Below are 19570 nucleotides of genomic sequence, written 5' to 3'. Positions count from 1 at the left end.
AGAACGTATTTTTATTCTAGGCAATTCCATAGAATTATGGTTTTGGTTTAACCCAGTAAATAAATATATTAGATTGTGTCAAGTGACTTGCGTACTTTGAAATTATACCTGAAAATAATAGGGTATTCAGTTATATGAGTTATTTGCAAACACATTCCAAAACTTAGTTTATTTTTATCCCAAATTCCTTAGTTTATTTTTATCCCAAATTGGTTTGAAAATAGACGATATAAGGAAGTTAAATTTCAATATAACCCAAAAATGTTTAATGGAAACTGCTCATAATATGGAACAATTAAAAGATGTGGTACACAAAACGACAGTTATCTGATTCAAACTCCAGCCAGTCTAAATCAAAATGAATCTGTTTCTAAAGGAATTTAATACATATTCTAAATTCCGTTATTTTTAATAATGTTTTCATTTTGGCCCTTTTACTCTGGGTAACCACGATTAAAAGTCTCCTGGGTACCCTAACCGAGAATGTACATAGACATATTTGCTATGTATGTATGTATGTATATGATGTCGTAAAACTTCTAAGGGAAATAATCCCTATGCTGTGCTCAATAGAGAGAACTGAATATTAAAGGAATTTCGCAATTCCCATAAATTAAAAATATCAAAAAATTGGTCTGGGAAAATACTCTGGGGATAATTAGGTAATACATCTAGGTGTTGTTGCTCCTGCAGCATTTGTGGGATCCATTTTCAAAATTTAAACTCAATTACTCCTTCGCTACATTAATGTCAAATTTTATCCCAATCAAACCATCCGTTTTTAAAAGTCAGATTTATTTCCAAAAAATGTTGACTCTACTCCACTGTATATACATCCTCCTCTTAATCTAAACTAAGTTTCCCATATATATAAATCTGAATAGATTTATTTTTCTGGACATTTTTTTTTTTAAATTGAAAAATATGTAGATCCATTTCTATGTATTTAGCTACATACATACAGACATACATACATATGTCCTGTTTTACAACCATATTGTTAACTGGGTTAATGACTCGTGCCTTTCAACTGCAATATGCAAGCTGGCAAAAACTAAATTCAAATACAGGTCGTATATACTATAGATACGGATAGACAAAATTTCCCTATATAACACACAAATATTACAAAATGTACTCATTAGTCTTTTGACTTCAAACAACATAACAAGTGTAACGAAAAACTCATAAATATTTCGTGTGTTCTTAAAGGGGAGTTTTTAGACCAACAAATACATACACACTTAACAAAGAAGAAAATTTTAAATTGTGCTAAAGGAAAACTTTAAACCAGCAAAAAAATGGCCAATTTACCATTTGTATTGAATTTTGATCCACATCCATTCTATAATCCAGACATATTTCCAAATAATGTCTATCGTCGTTTGCATACGAGACATCAGCATCCCATTGATATGCATACTATGGGTTTGATTTCAGCACTGGCTCCACACATCCGTCATTTGGAGGCGAATGGCAAGACCAAGGATGAAATGGCTCATGTACCAATGAAGGGTGCTACCAATGATAAAGATCATGATTTTGCCATACACATTGATGTGGGACTCTTTCAGCCAGAGGAATTAAATGTTAAAATTGTCAATGACCATGTAATCATCGAGGGTAAGCACGAGGAACGTGAGGCTGATGATATAGGTTTTGTTTCACGTCATTTTAGGCGTCGTTATGAACTGCCCAAGGGCCACAACCCGGATGCTATAGTCTGTAAATTGTCCTCGGATGGAGTATTAAGCGTATTATTGCCTAAGTCTACAGAAGAACCAAAAGAACGTATTATACCCATTCAGCAGACGGGACCAAATGATTTGTTTCTAAAGAATAAGACGGAAAATGGCGAAAAGGATAAAATCAATAATGGTGAAGAAAATAAGTAAATAGAATGAAGCAAGGGCTTGCTTATATTAAAATTTTTTACTCATTCCTAAATGAAAAAAATCAATTAAAGTATTCGCAATTACATTTAGCATGGTGTTTACATACACACATACATATGTAATACAAATATAACAAACAACTTTAACATCTTTAAGGGGTCTGATTTTCAAAGGATAATTGAGACGCAGTTCATTAAAAACCCCACACCCTCCTTAAACGTAATACATACTAAGAAAAAGAAATAGAATAATTTATAACCAACAGAATTCTAAGAAAAGGAAATGACATAAATTAAGCCAAATTGTTCAAACGAAAAGACACCCACAATTTTCACCTTTTAGTAATATAATAAGGAAATTAGATCGTTTTTTAAAAGCTAAAGAATGAATGTGAAAAATAGAAAAACGGACAAAAAATATAATAACGGAAGCCACATTCATATACAAACATATTTCTTCCATCTAAAAGTATGCTATATATTAAGTAAATTTAATTTAAATGAGAATATTACAAAGAAATCTTCCTCCTAAAAGTATACTATTTCCAAATCAATAGCAAATGTCCAACACTGTTATAAATGTAATTGCGTTAAACTAGAATAACAAAAAACTTTTATTTAAAAATAATTATTAAATACTTGTCGGTATTGCAAAAAAATATGTGCAATTCATTTTTTTCTTAATCCAAAACGTAACCTAAGACTCAATTTTATTGATGTAATATCAATGTTTATTTACTAATAAAACTAAAGACTCAATTTTATAAATGTAAACATTTATTAAAAATAATAATGCCAATACAATTATTGTCATTTGATCCATTATAATCTATTTGTGAATTATAAAAATGAATCCAATTTAATATTTTACTAATTCATAAAGATTTTAATTGCATTCTTTATATAAATAAATATGTACATTTATAATTATGAATATTATAAACGAATAAAAATACATAAATATGATGGCTAAATAAAGAATTTTTTATTGAATTTTGGGAATTTGGTAGATTTATATCTTTTAAATGATATTTACTTACGAGCGACCACAATATAGTCCAGAGTAACGTCTAGACTACATATAGGTAAAAAATAAGATTTTCAATTCTTACGACGAATAGACTATAATAATGACTATAGAATATACTATAGTTTAGTCTATAGAATGGACTTAGTAGGCTATAGAATAGACTAGACTTGATGATAGAATAAAATTCAGTTCCCACTATAGAATATACTATAGATTAGACTAAAGAACAGACTAGAGAACAGACTATAGTCCAGACTATGGAATATAATATAGTCTAGTCTGGATTATAATCCAGACTATAGAATTTAATATAGAATGGTCTAGTCTAGACTAGAGAGCAAACTATATGAATAGACTATAGAATACACTGTAGTTTAGATTATAGAATGGACTATAGTCCATACTATAGAATAGACTATCGAATATACTATACACAAGACTATAGAATGGACTAAAGTCCAGACTATAAAATGTACTGTATTCCAAACTATATAATATACTATATTCCAGACAATAGAATAGACTATCATCCAAACTATATATGTATATATCGTCATATGAAATCCAAAAAGCCCTAAGTTACAAAAAAATCAAAATTGACTTTTTGATTGATTATGATGCACCGTATCAAAATACATGTTCCTGCTAAATTTTACACTCCTACAATTAAAATCAACGTCCCTATCAAAGAAATTCTAAAAGGTTATCTTCTAAAATTACCTTAAAATTCATGAAAATTTTAAAATTCTTTTGAATTTTTAACTTCGAAACTGTGAAATGTTATAAGTTGAGATTATTTTATCAGTTTTAGAATTTTTTCAAAGAAAAATTCCAATTTCCTAAAATCTTTATGAAAACAAAGAAGCCTTATGCCTTCCATGTTTCGGCCTATTTGACCAACAAAAACCGATTAGAATTTAGTTGAAAATGTTAAAACTAACTATTTTTTAATGTAACTTAGGGCCTTTTGGGTTTCAGAAAAAAACAAATTCTCAACCGCATAAGTTTCATATCTCCGTAAGTAAAACAAAAACCGCAAAGTTTTCTTCAAATAATAATTTGTCAATAAGAAATAAGCTTAACTTGAGAAAATGTTGAACATTTTTGGTTTATTTATCATTTTATACGGTTTTTTGCTTCTCCTGAAAAATTTGTTCAATGTGACTTAGGGCTTTTTTGGATTTCATATGACGATATATACTATTTCGAAGACACTCTTAGAGTCTCGACAATCTATAGTCGTCTATATTGTTTATAGTTAAATGCCGGTGCTATATGTGGTATATATAATTGATTTATATTCTAGATTATTATCTGGTCTGCAACATGGACATAGTCGTGTTTACATACTAGACTATAGACTGACTTTGCCATAGCTTTAACCATCAGTGGCTTTTAGTAACAATCTCTAACTATGTATTAACTAAACCAAAACGATTGCTTTATTTAATTAAAACAAATAAAATAATTCTTAAATATTTTGCATTTGTAAAAATTCTCGTTTTTTTCGCTCACGATCTTCCATTTTTTTACGCTGTAACTCTAACATTTTAGCGCGCATATTTTGTAGTTCCTCCTTAGTACTATCCTTTTTAAGGGGAATAACATCAGTTTTAGACAGCGACTGTGTATTAAGATTTGTTGCTTGCGGTTTAGGTAATAACTTTATATATTTTGTAGGAGCTTTTTCAACTGGCATGACTTTATCTAGAGGCCTTTGTGCGATTAACAATTGATTTAAGTCTGTGGTAGTAGAATTATTTTCATTGGATCTATCCATTGCAATTGGCACTGTGTTATGTTCCTTATCCAATAAATCCGGGTTACTAGAAATTTTAGTTGGACTTCCCTGTTGTGTCATTTTTGTAAGAACTTGTAGCAATTCCTTATGGCGTCGTTCACGATTTTGCTCACGTATTTCATTGATTTCCAATAATGTATTTCTTATGGTTTCGCCTAGTGCATGCAAGGCGCTGGAGGTTGTTGTCGACTGTCTTTGATGCTGAATATGATTTTCCATTATATTACAAATATCCGTGCCATCGGCAACATGATCGTCATCATCACTGGTAACAATGTCCTGAGCCACAGCAGCCAATACCCTTTTACGTTTTGCTGCAGAGGGATGTTCTTCGGAATTTGACATTCTGTGATTGGTCATACTATGTCGTGAGATCCTTGAAATAGTTTAATATTATTAGTAATCCATGTATTTCTACATACGTTGCGTTGTTTAAAAATAAAATGTACCCAATTGTGTTTTCATGGTTTTGTTTATTTACTTTTTGTTGTTATAATTTTGACATGTTTTTGTTATAGCATATCTGGGAGTTAATTAACATTATATTTGATCTTCTGCCCATGCAAAATATTTTTAATTTATTTATTTTTAATAAAATATTTTAAAATTGGAAAATTGTTAATTTCTATAAAACAAGTTATTCAGGTATCACTTACAAGATACATCAAAAATTTAATAAAATCAAATGTTAAAAATATTTGCACTTTTTAAACATGTTAATTCTGTTAAATCCACAGGTGCGCGTCTAAGGGTTAAATAATATATAACGACTCTGTTTTAACACTTTAAGTGTTGATAATTCAAATATATTTTGCTATTTTTCACAAATTGAGCTTTTATTTTAACCCTTATGTTGTACCTAAAACTATTTTTAACATATTTTTAATTGTTCCCGGAAAACTTTATTATAAGTTCCAAATAGTTGGAGAAAGGCGTGATAAAATCGTCATTCGTTCGATTGTGCCGTTTTCAATACAGTATTTGTACAGTTATATCTTTAAAAGTTTTTCATATAACAGAAAGGCCGCATTTATTTCATACAATGTATTATAAAAATCGCAAAAAATAATAAAAAAAAAAATTAATACTTTTATATACAAAAAGAGCAAATACCAATATTTTATTAGTTTCTTTTCGAAAAAAATTTGAGTCAAAAACTTGTAATGGAATTTTTACATATATTTACCCTAAATCTAAATCAATATGACTAGATTTAATTTATGTAGGATTAACACCTTTCTGTGTCAAAGTATTATCCTCATAGGTCTCCAAAACATCAGCCAAATGTTCGTTGTCTCTGGGTTTTTTGAATTGTCGCTTTTTATTGGCCACCTTTTTACGTTTAGGTACAGGTTTCTTGGGACCATGATCTTGCATAGAACGTATACCTTGTTTTTCCAAATACTCGTCAATTTTGGCATCATCCATAGCATCAACGGTGGCGGAACGCCAAAGTTTTTGAAATTCTTCATCAACCTTTAAAACAAAACTTTATTTATGTTATTCGTTTAGAAAAGCAAATTTTGTTAAACTTACGGCAAAATTAGCTGTACGATCATTGTAAAATAAAATCTTCTTTTTATCTATAGGTCTAACAATAAAAATAATTTCTGAGGCACGATTCTTTAAAACCTTTTCGCAGTGAGGCAGCGACTCTTGCACATCTTCCATAAGAATTCCACCTAAACCTTTGAGATCATGTTGCTTTAGTAAACGCAGCAAACTTTTACCATCTTTTATTTTATATACGGGTTTAAAGCTGAAACGCATACCATCCGGAGTAGCCTCGATTTTGGGATTGTTCATTAGAGCCTCGCTACCCAACCACTAGTTTTAAAAATTTATGTACATATATATAATTCTATTTTGGATATTTTAAACAAACTTACATTTTTAACCGATTGTCCTACATCCAATTGATTTGTTTCATCCAAAATTTCCTCCAATGTTAAGGGATGATCATCACCATCCTGATGTCTGGTACGCATATGTTTCACAATTTTAGCTAAAACACCAAATCTGTATTGTGAACTACCGGCCATGGTTTTGTAAGTATTTGAATCCAGCTTAGGGGCTGTAGGTGGGCGCATTTTCTTTTTGGCATCATCTTTTGGAGGAGCTGTTACAGTTTCCACCTTGGGCTTTTTCTCCACACTTTTAAAACGTATTAGTGCATTAGGATTATTAGCTTGTCTTTATAAAGAAGTAAATACTTACGTGGGAGTGGCCATGGCCCTTTTTTTGAACGCCTCGCGTTCTCTTAGCAAAGCTGGATCCATTATTTTGTTTATTTATTAATTAATTATTGCTAAAAACTATTAAAATCACTATTTTTGTAAATTTTCTGGAGACACGGGTTTTTGACCAAAAAAGAACTAAACAATCATATGGAATTGTTTTGAAAAAAATTTTAGAGAAACAAAATAAACAAGAAACATTTTTAGAGTTGCCACTATTAACATTAATAAAATTAACCCTCAAGAGAGAGTTGTACCAATTAGAACACCCATTCACTAAATTGAAACTTCAAATGTAGTTAGTTCACGAATCGAAAAAATTAAGGTTTTAATAGTAAAAAACAAACTAATCACTTAGATAACGAAATGAGTAAGAAACTTTGAAAAACTTTAAATTTATATTGGTTTAATACAATATAGGAAACCAAAGTGCTATTATATGAACTATTGTAGATTAGTTTACGGATCCAATATAGGATCTTACTTACAAAAAATAAAAAGAAACAGTAAATTATTTCAAATAATAAAATATGTTGCTCGAATACAATTTTACTTTTATTATTTTATATTTGTATTTGCACAAATTGTCTTAAATTCCATTATGACTTTTTTATTCAAATTTAAGTTTTAGTTGTATTATGTAGAGCTAAATTTGTTTAAGCTTAATTTTTTTTAATACTACCAGGGCATTGCCAATTACAATAGTGAGATTACATGAATATTAGTTTTATTGTGATTTAATATGCAACTTAGTAATATTTAAATAGATGCACAGTTAATTAGTTTAAATAGACTTTTTTTAAAATGTTGATTGGTTATGTTGTATTATTTAAAGATATAATTTCGCATTATTCATTTTTGTTACTATTTACTCAGCCCAGACCTCCTCATCACGTCCAAATTTATAGGTAAGACTGGCAAATAATATTAGAAAATTTTGCATAAGCAAAGCCACACCTAAGCTGGAGTCTTTTTTAGCTGAAAATGAAATTAAAATTTAAGAAAAATGTTAAAACTTAAGACAATTAAAAATGCGTTTTTCAAATTCTACAAACTTTTTGTCTATATCTATCTATCTATCTATCTATCTATCTATCTATCTATCTATCTATCTATCTATCTATCTATCTATCTATCTATCTATCTATCTATCTATCTATCTATCTATCTATCTATCTATCTATCTATCTATCTATCTATCTATCTATCTATCTATCTATCTATCTATCTATCTATCTATCTATCTATCTATCTATCTATCTATCTATCTATTATCTATCTATCTATCTATCTATCTATCTATCTATCTATCTATCTATCTATCTATCTATCTATCTATCTATCTATCTATCTATCTATCTATCTATCTATCTATCTATCTATCTATCTATCTATCTATCTATCTATCTATCTATCTATTTGTCATTGTAATATATATTTAGTTGAGACCCTTATCCGATACTTACGATTGTTGATGAAATCATCAATCATTACCCAAACTGCAGCAATAATGGAGGCAAATCCCATAACGAAACCTATTAAAAGCCAAATTTTTGCAACTCTGGCACCAGATTCCGATGTGTTATCCTCAGATATCTATTGGAAGAATAACATTTATTTTTGTTTATAATTATAAGACAAACCTACTTCCATAAGAACTTACATGCGAATTCTTTACTGTATTAACCATAAAGAAACTTAGCGTACCAAAGACACCAATAAAAACTTGGCCCGTAGTTATTTGATGTTTTTCATCGACAGACATAGCATCGATTAATGTCCACCATCCTGCAAAGAACTAATGATACAATTTTTTAATATAAATATTATAGGTATTGTTTTCGTTTTCAATTTGTTTTGTACCAATAAACCAGCAATTAGTGAAGAATTTTTGTTGCGGGCCGTTTCCGATGTAAACCAATATTTAATATTTTCCAATATACTCATTTTTTAATAAATATTAATGAAAATTCTAAAAATTTGCAAAACTTTTTTCTCTTTGTTGTTGACTAATGACCTGACCTCGGCGCCGACAAATATTAACGTCGTCGGTGGCTGACTGTCAGTGACGGCTTAAAATGTCGGCCAATTAAGTTTTCAGGTATCGTTGAAAATTTAAATGGGAGTACATATTCGAAATTCCGGTACCAAAAGACATGCTCTACAACTAGTACTTTATGAATTTTCTCTAATGTTGAGACTAGAATAGTAAAATCAAACTTTTACATTTTCATTCTTCCACCATTACTTTTTTAATTTTCTGCAGCGTTCATAGAAAAATATATGAAAATCAATAAAAGTAGACTTTCTTAAAATCGAATAAATGGACATTCTGTGTTCTGCAAATTATTTGGGTTTGTCTGATATGAAATTAAGTTCGGATTTGTATTTATTAATTCCCGATTTTATATAGACAATTTAAAATATCCCCATTTATGAAATATTTGCTTCCATTTTTATTTAATATCGTTGAAAATTTAACTTTAAGCATATATACAAATTTATTAGAAATACATCTTTCACAATAGGTTTATGTATATTTCTTCGGATTTGATGTACATATGTATGTATGTATATAAGTATTACGTTTACAACTGGTAATTTATATGGTTTGTATAAAATTTAATGAAATTATGCATATAGAGGCTCTACATGCATAGGAATATATGAGAATCTATAAAATGGGACTTTGTGGTTTTTTTCGTTTTTTTTTTTTTTTTTTGAGTTTTCTGTACAATTTAATCCAAAAACTTAAAAATTATAAAATGAGATTTTCTGGCGGCGGTTTTGAAATTTCTTCGGCGGCTAGATTATTCGGCTTTAAGCGAATCAGCGCAGGTCTCTTCTAATAACAAAATTCTTCAGGAACGTAATGGAATTGAAATTAATTTTTGTTTATAACAAAATAATAGTTGCCAGATGAAATAAGTACAATAAATTTCACAAAAAGTCGATAATTTGTAGTATTATTATATTTAAAATATGAACTTTCGAATCAAATCTAGATCCATGTATTTTCTGCATATTAAATTTTTTTATTTAGATGTAAATAATACATCTTTTAAAATCTGATTTTTAACGCACCTAGGCTTTAATTGAGGTTTCATCATTATTTTAAATGTATTTATTTAAAATAAGTTATTTTAAATAACGTTTTCATAGCTTACCTCAAATAAAATATTTTTTAACAAAGAAAACGCCAAATTAGTCATAATGAAAAATAGAGATGACACTTCAGCGGCAGTCAACTGTCAAAACATTTCTGAAGTTTATTGAAAACAACACGTGCAAGGAATTGTGTACATTTTTATTAATTGGAATATTTTAAAACACATAAAAAATACAGAAATGAAACGTAAATTTGTAAAGCCAACCAATGTCCCCGAAGAAGAGTCTTCAGAGGATTACGATTCGGATATTGAAGCTGAGGAAGAAGAAAGTGTTGTTGATAGTGAAGAGGAAGAAATCGGCGAAAGTGATGAACATGATTCGGAAATTGGGACTGAGGAAGGAAGTGTAGTTGATAGTGAGGAGGAAGAAGCCGACGAGAGTGATGAAGAAGCTTTAGATGCCAGTGACACAGAATCCGATGAAGATGGAAGTGATATTGAGGACAATAAACCACCAAAATCAAGAAGAGAAATAGTCAAAGAAGAAATAATGCAAAGATATCAAGAACGACAGGGCAAGCAATTGTACATACGATTCCCACACAAAGTTCCTGAAACTCAAGAAGCTTTGGAGGCGAAGATTAAAGAACTCACACCCTTAGTAGTTAAGGTGCACAAGCCACGTCAGAGATACGTACGTTTCTGTTTAGTCGATTTTGCCACAAATGAAGATCGTAATACTGCTCTGAAGGAGCTTAAAAAATCCATCAAAAATGGCACCCTAGAGAAATATGTCGTAAATATACCACGTACAGAAAGCTCTGAATTTGTCAGTGAATTGGCTGAACGTAAACTAAAATCAGTTGAAAACAAAAAAGCTAAATTGCGTTTGAAGAAGGCCAGCAGGAAGGCTTTGACAGAAAACCACTTTACATCCTCTATAATTGTTCTAAATCTACCGAAAACGGCATCGGCTTTAGAGGTACGTGAACTTTTCCCTGGCGCTGTAGACATAAACATTAAGCCGAGCAAAGGTAAAATGTACAAAGATAAAAGTGTTGCTGCTATTACTCTACCCACTACTTTGGATGCTAGAAATGCTGTTAAGAAAAAGTTATCTTTGGGAGGCAATCAACTGATTATCAAATTCGATAATCAAAAGTTAAAGAAAAAGAGCAAGAAATTTAACAAAAAGGTTGGCTTAAAACCAGTTACAGATAAAACTGAAGTCAAAAATATAGAAGAATCAGAACCTAAAGAAAATCAACAAAAGTTGGAAGCAACACCAGATAAAGCCACAAACGGTGAAACTTTAGCGAGGAAAGTTCCAGTAAAGAAATTGAATAAAAACGAGGATTCAAAACCAATTGCAGATAATATTGAAGTTAAAAACGAAAAAGATTCGGAACCTAAAGTAAAGCAACAAAAGTTGGAAGTAACTCCAACTAAAGCCACAGTGGGTAAAGTTTTAGTGAAGAAAGGTCCACTAAACAAAAATCAAAATAATAAATTTAATAAAAATAATGGTAAAAATACACCGAAAAAAGTAACGAAATAAAAATGTTAGTAAAACAAGGAAAAATGCGTTTTGTTTAATTAATAAAAATATATTAAAAAAAAGTGAGGTAATAGGTGTAGAAAAAATGCGTTTTGTTTAATTAATAAAAATATATTAAAACAAGTAAGAAATTATAGTCGGGCGAGGCCGACCATATAATACCCTACACCTTTGACAAAAATATAATGTGATTTAGTTGCCATAATAAAGCAATTAAGTTGAATTGTCCCTTGCCTTAGATATACATACTTAAGCCGTTTATTGTTGAATAAAATTGTGGACATTTAAGTGAAATATTGATGGGGGCTTTTCATAGGGGCTAGGGTCATATGAGAACCTATTATTATGGAATTCGTGCGGGTCATCAAGTCTTGTATACAACTTGGTTTTTGCAGCTTTTTGTCGAGAAATGAGTATATTAAACATAATTATGAACTTAAAAGCCCTATTCGGCGGGTTCAGCTGTATGGGGGCTAGGTGAAATAATGGACCGATCTTAACCATTTTCAATAGGCTTCGTCTGCGATACCATAAAAGATCATGTGCCAAATTTCATTGAATTATCTCCAAAATTGCTACCTGTAGGTTGATTACAAGGTTTAAAAGCCCTATTGGGGGGTTCAGTTGTATGAGGGCTAGGTGAAATTATGGACCGATGTTAACCATTTTCAATAGGCTTCGTCTGCGATACCATAAAAGATCATGTGCCAAATTTCATTGAATTATCTCCTGTAGTTTGATTACAAGCCCTATTGGGGGGTTCAGTTGTATGGGGGCTAGGTGAAATAATGGACCGATTTTAACCATTTTCAATAGGCTTCGTCCCTGGGACAATAGAAGATCATGTACCAAATGTCATTGAATTATCTTCAAAATTGCGACCTGTAGTTTGATTACAAGGTTTACATGGACGGACGGACGGACATAGCTAAATCGACTCAGAAAATGATTCTGAGCCGATTGGTATACTTTAAGGTGGGTATAGGACCAATATTATTGTGCGTTACAAACATCAGCACAAACCCAATATACCCTCCCCACTAAAGTGGTGTAGGGTATAAAAAGTGAGGTAATAGGTGTAGAATTTTCACCACACATAAAATTTACATTAGCTTGTTATTGCAAGGATGTAGTTCGTTTTTGACAACTTGGGAGGATATTATGCGTTTGTGCTGATGTTCGTAACCCCCAAAAATATTGGTCCTATACCCACTTTTAAGTATACCAATCAGCTCAGAATCATTTTCGATTATGAGTCTATTATGCTATGTTCTACTATCCGTCCCTCTGTGTGTCTATGTAAACCTTGTGCGCACGCTACTAATTTGGCAATTAGGCCTCTTTTGTTCCAAGGGCGATCACTATTGAAAATGGTTGAAATGGGTAATTTATTTCACCTAGCCCCCATACAACCGGACCTCCAGAATAGGGCAGATCATAATTATGTTAAATGTATTTATATATCTATAAAAATCGGGAAAATTATAGTAAGTCTAAATGACACTGCCAATTTTTGTAATGGTCGGTCCTCAATTGGCCCTAGGCCCCATACAAAGTTCCCTTCTGAAAATGACTTGAAGTTAATGAACTCACTTATAAACATTAGTACATATCCCGATAACTTTATTGTTAACGTAACTCCCTCTATCAATATTTATAAAGATAGGCCCTTGTTTACCCTTGTCCCCGTATAACCCCTCTTTCAGTTTTTTGTCAACAAATCCTTTTTTCTAGTTCTATATTGAAAACAACAAATAAATTAGAAAAATTGTTGTTTCCAATATAAATAATAATTACAATAAAATAAGAAAGAAATATTCGTTCACATTTAGAGGCATAGGCAGTAGGTTTTTATACACTTACACCACTGAATCCGAATCTGGCCTCAGAATATCATCATATCTGTGATATGGGATTTCGTGTCCTGAGATATTATCCCTTGAAGTTAACGGACGGTCAGATACCGTTATGTCGAATCAGAAAGTGATTTTGAGTCGATTGCAACATCCTCAGATAGGTTTGTTCGTTATAAACAATATTTCCAAAGCATAATACCCTTCGCCTTATAATAGTGTAGGGTATGAAAACAATGAATATGCCGAAAGCCATAAGTTTTCAAGCTTTTGGTAAAGATATCTTCTAATACAAAGAAGTTATGTCAAATGTTATTAAGTCTGTTTTTCAAAGCTGGCAGAATGGACTTTCAGATGTCATAGAACATTTTATAAATGAAGTCTTGGCGCTGCGTCTCAAAAATAGCCAAACATAGCGTTTTTTTTTTAATTTCAGGACACGATATCTATAAAAAAGATATCTAAAATCACGAGTTTTCAAGTTTTATGTGAAGATATCTCGAAGAACAAAGAAGGTATGTCAGATGTGAAGTCTTTTATTTTAAAGATGACAGAATGGACTTTCAGATGCCGTATAACATTATATAAATAAAGCTGTATTGGAGCTGTTATAACGTCTCAAAAATAGCAAAAAGTTGCGTTTTTTCCAATTGCAGAACACGATATTACAAATCCCAGATGTGAAAATCTAAGGTCAGATTCGGATTTAGCGTAGCTCAATCCTTTAGAAACGTATAACTTGATCTCAGGGTTTCGACTTTTTTCAAATCTCTATCTATGTTATCGATTAGAGCTAAATCTTACCTATTATTCCGATTGAACAAATAACAAATTAAAATATTTAAAAGTTTTATTTAAGATTGTGTTTTATTTCATAAAATATTTTGAAAAAGAAAATCTATAATTTCATAGTTTTTAATTATTTTTGTTTTATGTTATAAAGACTACTAATTTTAGCAATAACATAAAGCATTATTGTTAGTGAATGATTGATAAACAATATGTATATATAAGTGAATTTGGGGTTCCTTTTTGGGGGGATTTTATCTGTTATTAAACATTATACATGAAGATTATACAAACATGTATTTTATTTCAAATTATTATAGGTAACAATAATAATATTTGAGATTACATTAAAAACAAAACATACATAAAACTTAAAAACTTTTTTTTTTTCTTCAAAAGCAAACAAACAAAAACACTGATATGAACAAACATAAAAAATATATAAAAAATTATCGCTTATTAAGCAAATTCTTGAAAACATATACATATTTTCAATACATACATACTACACTATTGCCTTAAGGAAAGCTGTATGTAGTTATCAAAGTCTTGCAATTTTATTTATAGGCAAAATGTACACTAATGGTTCAGAAGAATTATTTATAATAGTGCTACAATCCAACATACATGTATAAGTTACATAAAATGCTGCACAAAGCAAGCAGTGATTTGTTTATATCAGAAAAAGAAAACAAAAACTTAAAAAAACTATACAGACATTGGCTCATGGCACAGGGATTTCTTATCATGAAGTTTAGCTGTGAAGAAAAAGAAAACGGAAAAAAATGAAGATTAAAATAATAATGATATCAAATTCGCAAGTATAAGCATTTTAAAAAGTAAACATTTTGTGATTTTAATACTCTATGAGTAATTTCAGTTGAGCAAATTAGTATGAAAGTATGTATGCATATCCAAAGCAAAATTAACTTTTTTTTAATAAAAATTATATTCAAATACATTGTATATTTGCATACAATAAAATACAAAGTTATAATTGCATATGTATACAAGTATGCGGTTAATTATTTTTCTTTTTTTAATTCATTTTGAAATTCTTTTAAATTTATTAAATCCGTAGAACTTTTATTTTTGTTTTTGTAACATACTATTTTGTATTTATGTATATATATAATTTATCCCTCTTAATTAAATTTAGCAATATAATAGATAAATTTTGTTTTATAATCATAATTGATAAGATTATGTTTTTGTTTTCCTTTTAAATTTAATTTAATTAATCTTTTTCCATGAAAAATTTGTTAGTATAAATTTAGTTTTCTTCTTTTTTGGGGGGTGTTGTAAGAAGCACATATTATTATTTAATTCATTCATAATAATTCTTACTTTATTTATACAAACAGTCTCAAATATGTATGTATGCTAATTATCCTGTGTGTGATAATAATCTTTTCCTGTTGCTCTCTCACATATGTATGTTGCATTATTCCTTTTGTTTTAACTTAGTTTAGTAGATTCTGGGTGTATTTTGTGTATATTTAGTAAAAGATTATACATAATTATTATTTGTTAATTTGTTAATTTCTTCAATCAATATATAAGTTCTGCAATGTATGTATGTATATTTAATAAAAAATACAAATATTTAAAGGCCCATGATGTTTTGTTTTTCGTTTGTTTTCTTTGTTCTATAGGATAATATTTATACGTACGGGTACACGTTTTTAACTTAGTTTTTTTTTTAGTACTTATGTAGTTGCTTGCTTGCATATGATGTATTCGTATGTATGAAAATTTCACTGTAGCTAGTACAATACATACGTTATAGTTGTATGTATGTTTGGTTAAGAAGATATAATAAAAGTTGAAAAGAATCTGAAGAAATATTTCTTGATGTTGCTTGTGGTAGGAAGAGTGGAGTTTTTATGTATAGAGTAGCCTTTGACGTGCTGAGGGAGATGTCTGCTGTTGCGGTTGATTTGGTGGTGGTGGGGGCGGAGAGGGTGGTGAACGCAAAGGTATTGCTGGTTGTACAAAACGTACACGTTCTGCATCAGTGGCAGCTGCATTAGAAGCAGCAGCAGCCGCTGTAGAAGCCGCATTAAATGCAGACGTAAATGCAGTGGCGGCTCAAAGGGTGTGATAGTTGCGTTCATTGCGAGCCTTGTAAAATTTGTAGGCTACCAAACCGATGGCCAATAAACCTAAAGTTAACACGATACCACCTATGAAAGAGGGTCCATCAAAGTGACCGCATGGTGGTACTGGACCGGGTTTGGGAGATGGTGAAGGGGCTACAGTTGTAGTATTAGGTGCTACTGTTGTGGTTACTGGAGCAACTGTAGTAGTAGTAGTAGTATTAGGAGCTACTGTTGTGGTAGTTGTTGTTGTATCGGGAGCAACAGTTGTTGTAGTATCTGGAGCTTTAGTGGTAGTGTCTGGTGCTTTAGTCGTGGTTGTTGTAGTATCGGGAGCTTTAGTGCTAGTTGAGGTGGTATCTGGTGCTTTAGTTGTTGTTGTTGTCTCAGGAGCTGGAGTTGTGGTATTATCTGGTTTTAATGTAGTAGTAGTTTCAGGAGTTGGTGATGGTGCTAATGTTGTTGTTGTTGTGTTTTCATTTTTAGGCGCTAATGTTGTTGTTACTTTATCATCTGCTTTTAAACCATACACGTTTGCATTAAATGGAATAAAATACATTAAATTTAGTTTTCAATCAATTAATAAAAGAAACACTGAGAACATTATAATTAAAAAGCCATTACACTAAAGTATATGCTATAAAACTTAATTTAAATCGTTTAGAATAAAAGAAAAATTAAAGAAAATTCTCTGACTCGGAGGATTTATATAATGAAATGTTGTTTTGAGATAGATGAATTTCCTATAGGAACAGTTGTTCTGAATCAGAGGACTTCTTTTGAAAAAGTTGCTTTCTGTAGGAAAGGATGGTCAGAACAAGAAGACTTTTTATAAAAAAGTTTCTCTACGTTAGACGACTTTTCTGGAGGAAAGGTTGGTTTGAATCAAAGGACCTTTATATAGAAAAGGTTGTTTTGAAATAGAGAACTTTTCTACAGAAATAGACGTTCTGAATTGGACGACTTTTCTATAGAAAAATTAACTCTAAATTAGAAACCTTCTTTATAGGAAAAGATGCACTGACTTTTCTATGGGTAAAGACGCTCTCAATTAATATAGGAAAAGTTTCTCTTAATTAAAAGTGGATATTTTGTTCTAAATTAGAGGTTTTTTCTTTAGGAAAAAATATTCTAAATTAAAGGACTTCTTTATAGAAAAACTTTCTCTGAATTAAAGGACTTCTTTAGACTTCTCTATAGGAAAATTAAAGGATTTTTTTATAAAAATCAAGACTTTTTATGAAAAATTGCTTTAAATCAGAGAACTTTTTTATATTATCAGTTTTAAGCTAATAAAATCTGTTATGAATCAGAGCACATTTCTATAGAAAGAGTAGCTTTTTAATATGAAAAATCAGTTTTGAATCAGAGGGGTTTTCTATAGGAAAAGTTGCCTTGAATAAAAGGTAATCTGTTTAGGAAACACAGGACTTCTATAAGAAAAGTTGTTTTGAACTATTCTATATGAAAAGTTACTCTGAATTATAGGAAAAGTTGCTTTGAATCGAGGGCATTTTTATTTAAAAAAAAACAATGTATTTTAAAGTTATGTTTAGCTTGATTTCATACTATTTTGTTTATTTTGACTACAATTTTTTAAGGTTTTTTATATTGAAAACAAAAAAAATTGAAAAATTGTTATTGTTTACAATATAAAATGCATTTATAGAAATAGGCAGTCACAAAAATCTGGATCATCAACGTTAAACTAATGATAATACCTATAATAGTAATAGTTGATATTCTCCCCAAAAAATCTTTTTGCAATTTATAAAACAAATTATTTGTAAGACTGCAAAAACAATTTAACCTTTGTTGCATACATTATTTTCTTTTTCGTTTAGTTTCAATTACTGTATTTATATTTATTAGATATTTCAATATTTTTCTGGAATAAATTCCAATAAATGCATTATTGTGTTATAATCTCGCGTCGTTTGAATAAATTTGTGTATGTGTTAATTTCATTATTAAAATAATCTGCGATTTTTTTTTTTTGTTCTTGTTCATATAGATTTTTTTGATTATACTATATACCTGACAGGAATATTGCAATTGTAAATATGTATTGAATGTAGGTATGTATGTATATTGTGTGTGTGTACTATATATAAATAACCCACAGCAACCCCCCAAACTTAAATTTGTTAAATGTATGCTTTGAATTATTTTTGCCGTCATTCCATATCCATTTTTTATAAATAAATAACACAATAACTTGAAATAAATTGTTAACATGAGAGTATTTTACCACCTACCTTCACAATTAAAGGGAACGACTAGGAGTCCTACAAACAGGCATACAGCAAAAAGTATTTTCGATGACTTCATTTTTCAACTGCACTTTTTTTGCTGCGTATTAAAGGGAAAAAAGTACACTTTCTTTTTTCTTGGAATAATACACAAGCACCAGAAGAGAACTGAGTTCAACAAGAAGAAATAAATTATTTGTTTACTTAATTGCAAGCACGTATAATAATAACACCAATATCAGATATTCTGTGGAGGTAGTAAACTTCTGTAGCGAAATCTAGAAAAAATAATTAAAAATAAATATTAAAAAATATGAAAACTATAAAACAAAGTATTTTTATTGCTGTTTAAAATTATGTAGAGAAGTTAAACGTACCTTAATCGTTTTGAGGAATTAATGTAATGTATTTTCTTTTCAAGTCTTAATTAAATTTTATTATAACACACAGAGAAACAACCCTATAAGAAATGAATGACCGAAACTAACACATACAAAATGATTTTACTAACACACACGCAACATTTTTTTTTATAGAATTGTCGAAAAAAAATTTAATGGATGATTCCATCAGCAATGACAGTCAAATGACCGGTAAAATGACTGTTACTGGACCCAATGTGTGGTATAGGGTTGAATTTGCATATGAAAGAATGAAACAACTACATTTTGATTAAAATGTATTAAAATTTATATTTTGATCAACAATGACAGCCAAATGACCGATCAAATGACTGTCACTGTATTACAGAGTTGTATTTTTCGTCGTTACAAATTAATTGTTTCTGCGAAAGCCAAAGATCAAGAAGCGAAAAAATAAAAAAATTACAAAGTCTTTAAATTATTAAAAATAAAGAGAATTATTATAAACTAAATTTTAAAAAAGTTCAGGAAGTGGATCAGAAGATAAACAATTCGGAGTTTAATCAATAAATGGTAACATAAATA

The 19570-nt window shown here is 29.9% G+C and overlaps 6 protein-coding genes across 7 annotated transcripts; 2 read left to right on the top strand and 4 right to left on the bottom strand.

The window, feature by feature from the left end:
* Positions 1-1131: 1131 nt before the first annotated feature.
* LOC119609422 (heat shock protein 67B3) lies at positions 1132-2044 on the top strand. The gene has a single exon (XM_037964183.1). It carries the CDS (start codon positions 1302-1304, stop codon positions 1893-1895), a length of 594 nt encoding a protein of 197 aa, XP_037820111.1. The 5' UTR covers positions 1132-1301; the 3' UTR covers positions 1896-2044.
* A 2297-nt stretch (positions 2045-4341) lies between these two features.
* Positions 4342-5224, bottom strand: LOC119609419. The gene is made up of 2 exons (XM_037964180.1): positions 5207-5224; positions 4342-5101 (listed from the first exon to the last, which is right to left on the bottom strand). The coding sequence occupies exon 2, from the start codon at positions 5083-5085 to the stop codon at positions 4396-4398; it is 690 nt and encodes a 229-aa protein (XP_037820108.1). The 5' UTR covers positions 5086-5101; positions 5207-5224; the 3' UTR covers positions 4342-4395.
* A 586-nt stretch (positions 5225-5810) lies between these two features.
* LOC119609418 (general transcription factor IIE subunit 2) lies at positions 5811-7115 on the bottom strand. The gene is made up of 4 exons (XM_037964178.1): positions 6943-7115; positions 6615-6879; positions 6262-6552; positions 5811-6201 (listed from the first exon to the last, which is right to left on the bottom strand). Exons 1-4 carry the CDS (start codon positions 7002-7004, stop codon positions 5944-5946), a joined length of 876 nt encoding a protein of 291 aa, XP_037820106.1. The 5' UTR covers positions 7005-7115; the 3' UTR covers positions 5811-5943.
* Positions 7116-7491: 376 nt separating this feature from the next.
* LOC119609426 (transmembrane protein 50B) lies at positions 7492-9034 on the bottom strand. Its single transcript, XM_037964190.1, has 4 exons — positions 8826-9034; positions 8626-8760; positions 8429-8558; positions 7492-7940 (listed from the first exon to the last, which is right to left on the bottom strand). Exons 1-4 carry the CDS (start codon positions 8907-8909, stop codon positions 7831-7833), a joined length of 459 nt encoding a protein of 152 aa, XP_037820118.1. The 5' UTR covers positions 8910-9034; the 3' UTR covers positions 7492-7830.
* Positions 9035-10196: 1162 nt separating this feature from the next.
* On the top strand, positions 10197-11652 carry LOC119609420 (DNA ligase 1). The gene has a single exon (XM_037964181.1). The coding sequence runs from the start codon at positions 10311-10313 to the stop codon at positions 11628-11630; it is 1320 nt and encodes a 439-aa protein (XP_037820109.1). The 5' UTR covers positions 10197-10310; the 3' UTR covers positions 11631-11652.
* Positions 11653-14334: 2682 nt separating this feature from the next.
* LOC119609404 (integumentary mucin C.1) lies at positions 14335-19087 on the bottom strand. 2 transcript variants are annotated; one of them, XM_037964162.1, is made up of 3 exons: positions 19001-19087; positions 18630-18901; positions 14335-16887 (listed from the first exon to the last, which is right to left on the bottom strand). In XM_037964162.1, exons 2-3 carry the CDS (start codon positions 18700-18702, stop codon positions 16364-16366), a joined length of 597 nt encoding a protein of 198 aa, XP_037820090.1. In that variant the 5' UTR covers positions 18703-18901; positions 19001-19087; the 3' UTR covers positions 14335-16363. The 2 variants fall into 2 exon arrangements, with proteins under 2 accessions (XP_037820090.1, XP_037820091.1); XM_037964163.1 differs by having other exon boundaries at positions 14335-16884.
* Between the last annotated feature and the right edge of the window lie 483 nt (positions 19088-19570).

Source organism: Lucilia sericata, unplaced genomic scaffold, assembly GCF_015586225.1.
Source record: "Lucilia sericata isolate MDLA Ls3-8-SP2 unplaced genomic scaffold, ASM1558622v1 Contig000978F_arrow, whole genome shotgun sequence".
Taxonomy (NCBI): domain Eukaryota; kingdom Metazoa; phylum Arthropoda; class Insecta; order Diptera; family Calliphoridae; genus Lucilia; species Lucilia sericata.
The sequence above is the reverse complement of the archived record's forward strand: the minus strand, read 5'-3'. Positions and strand labels throughout refer to the sequence as shown.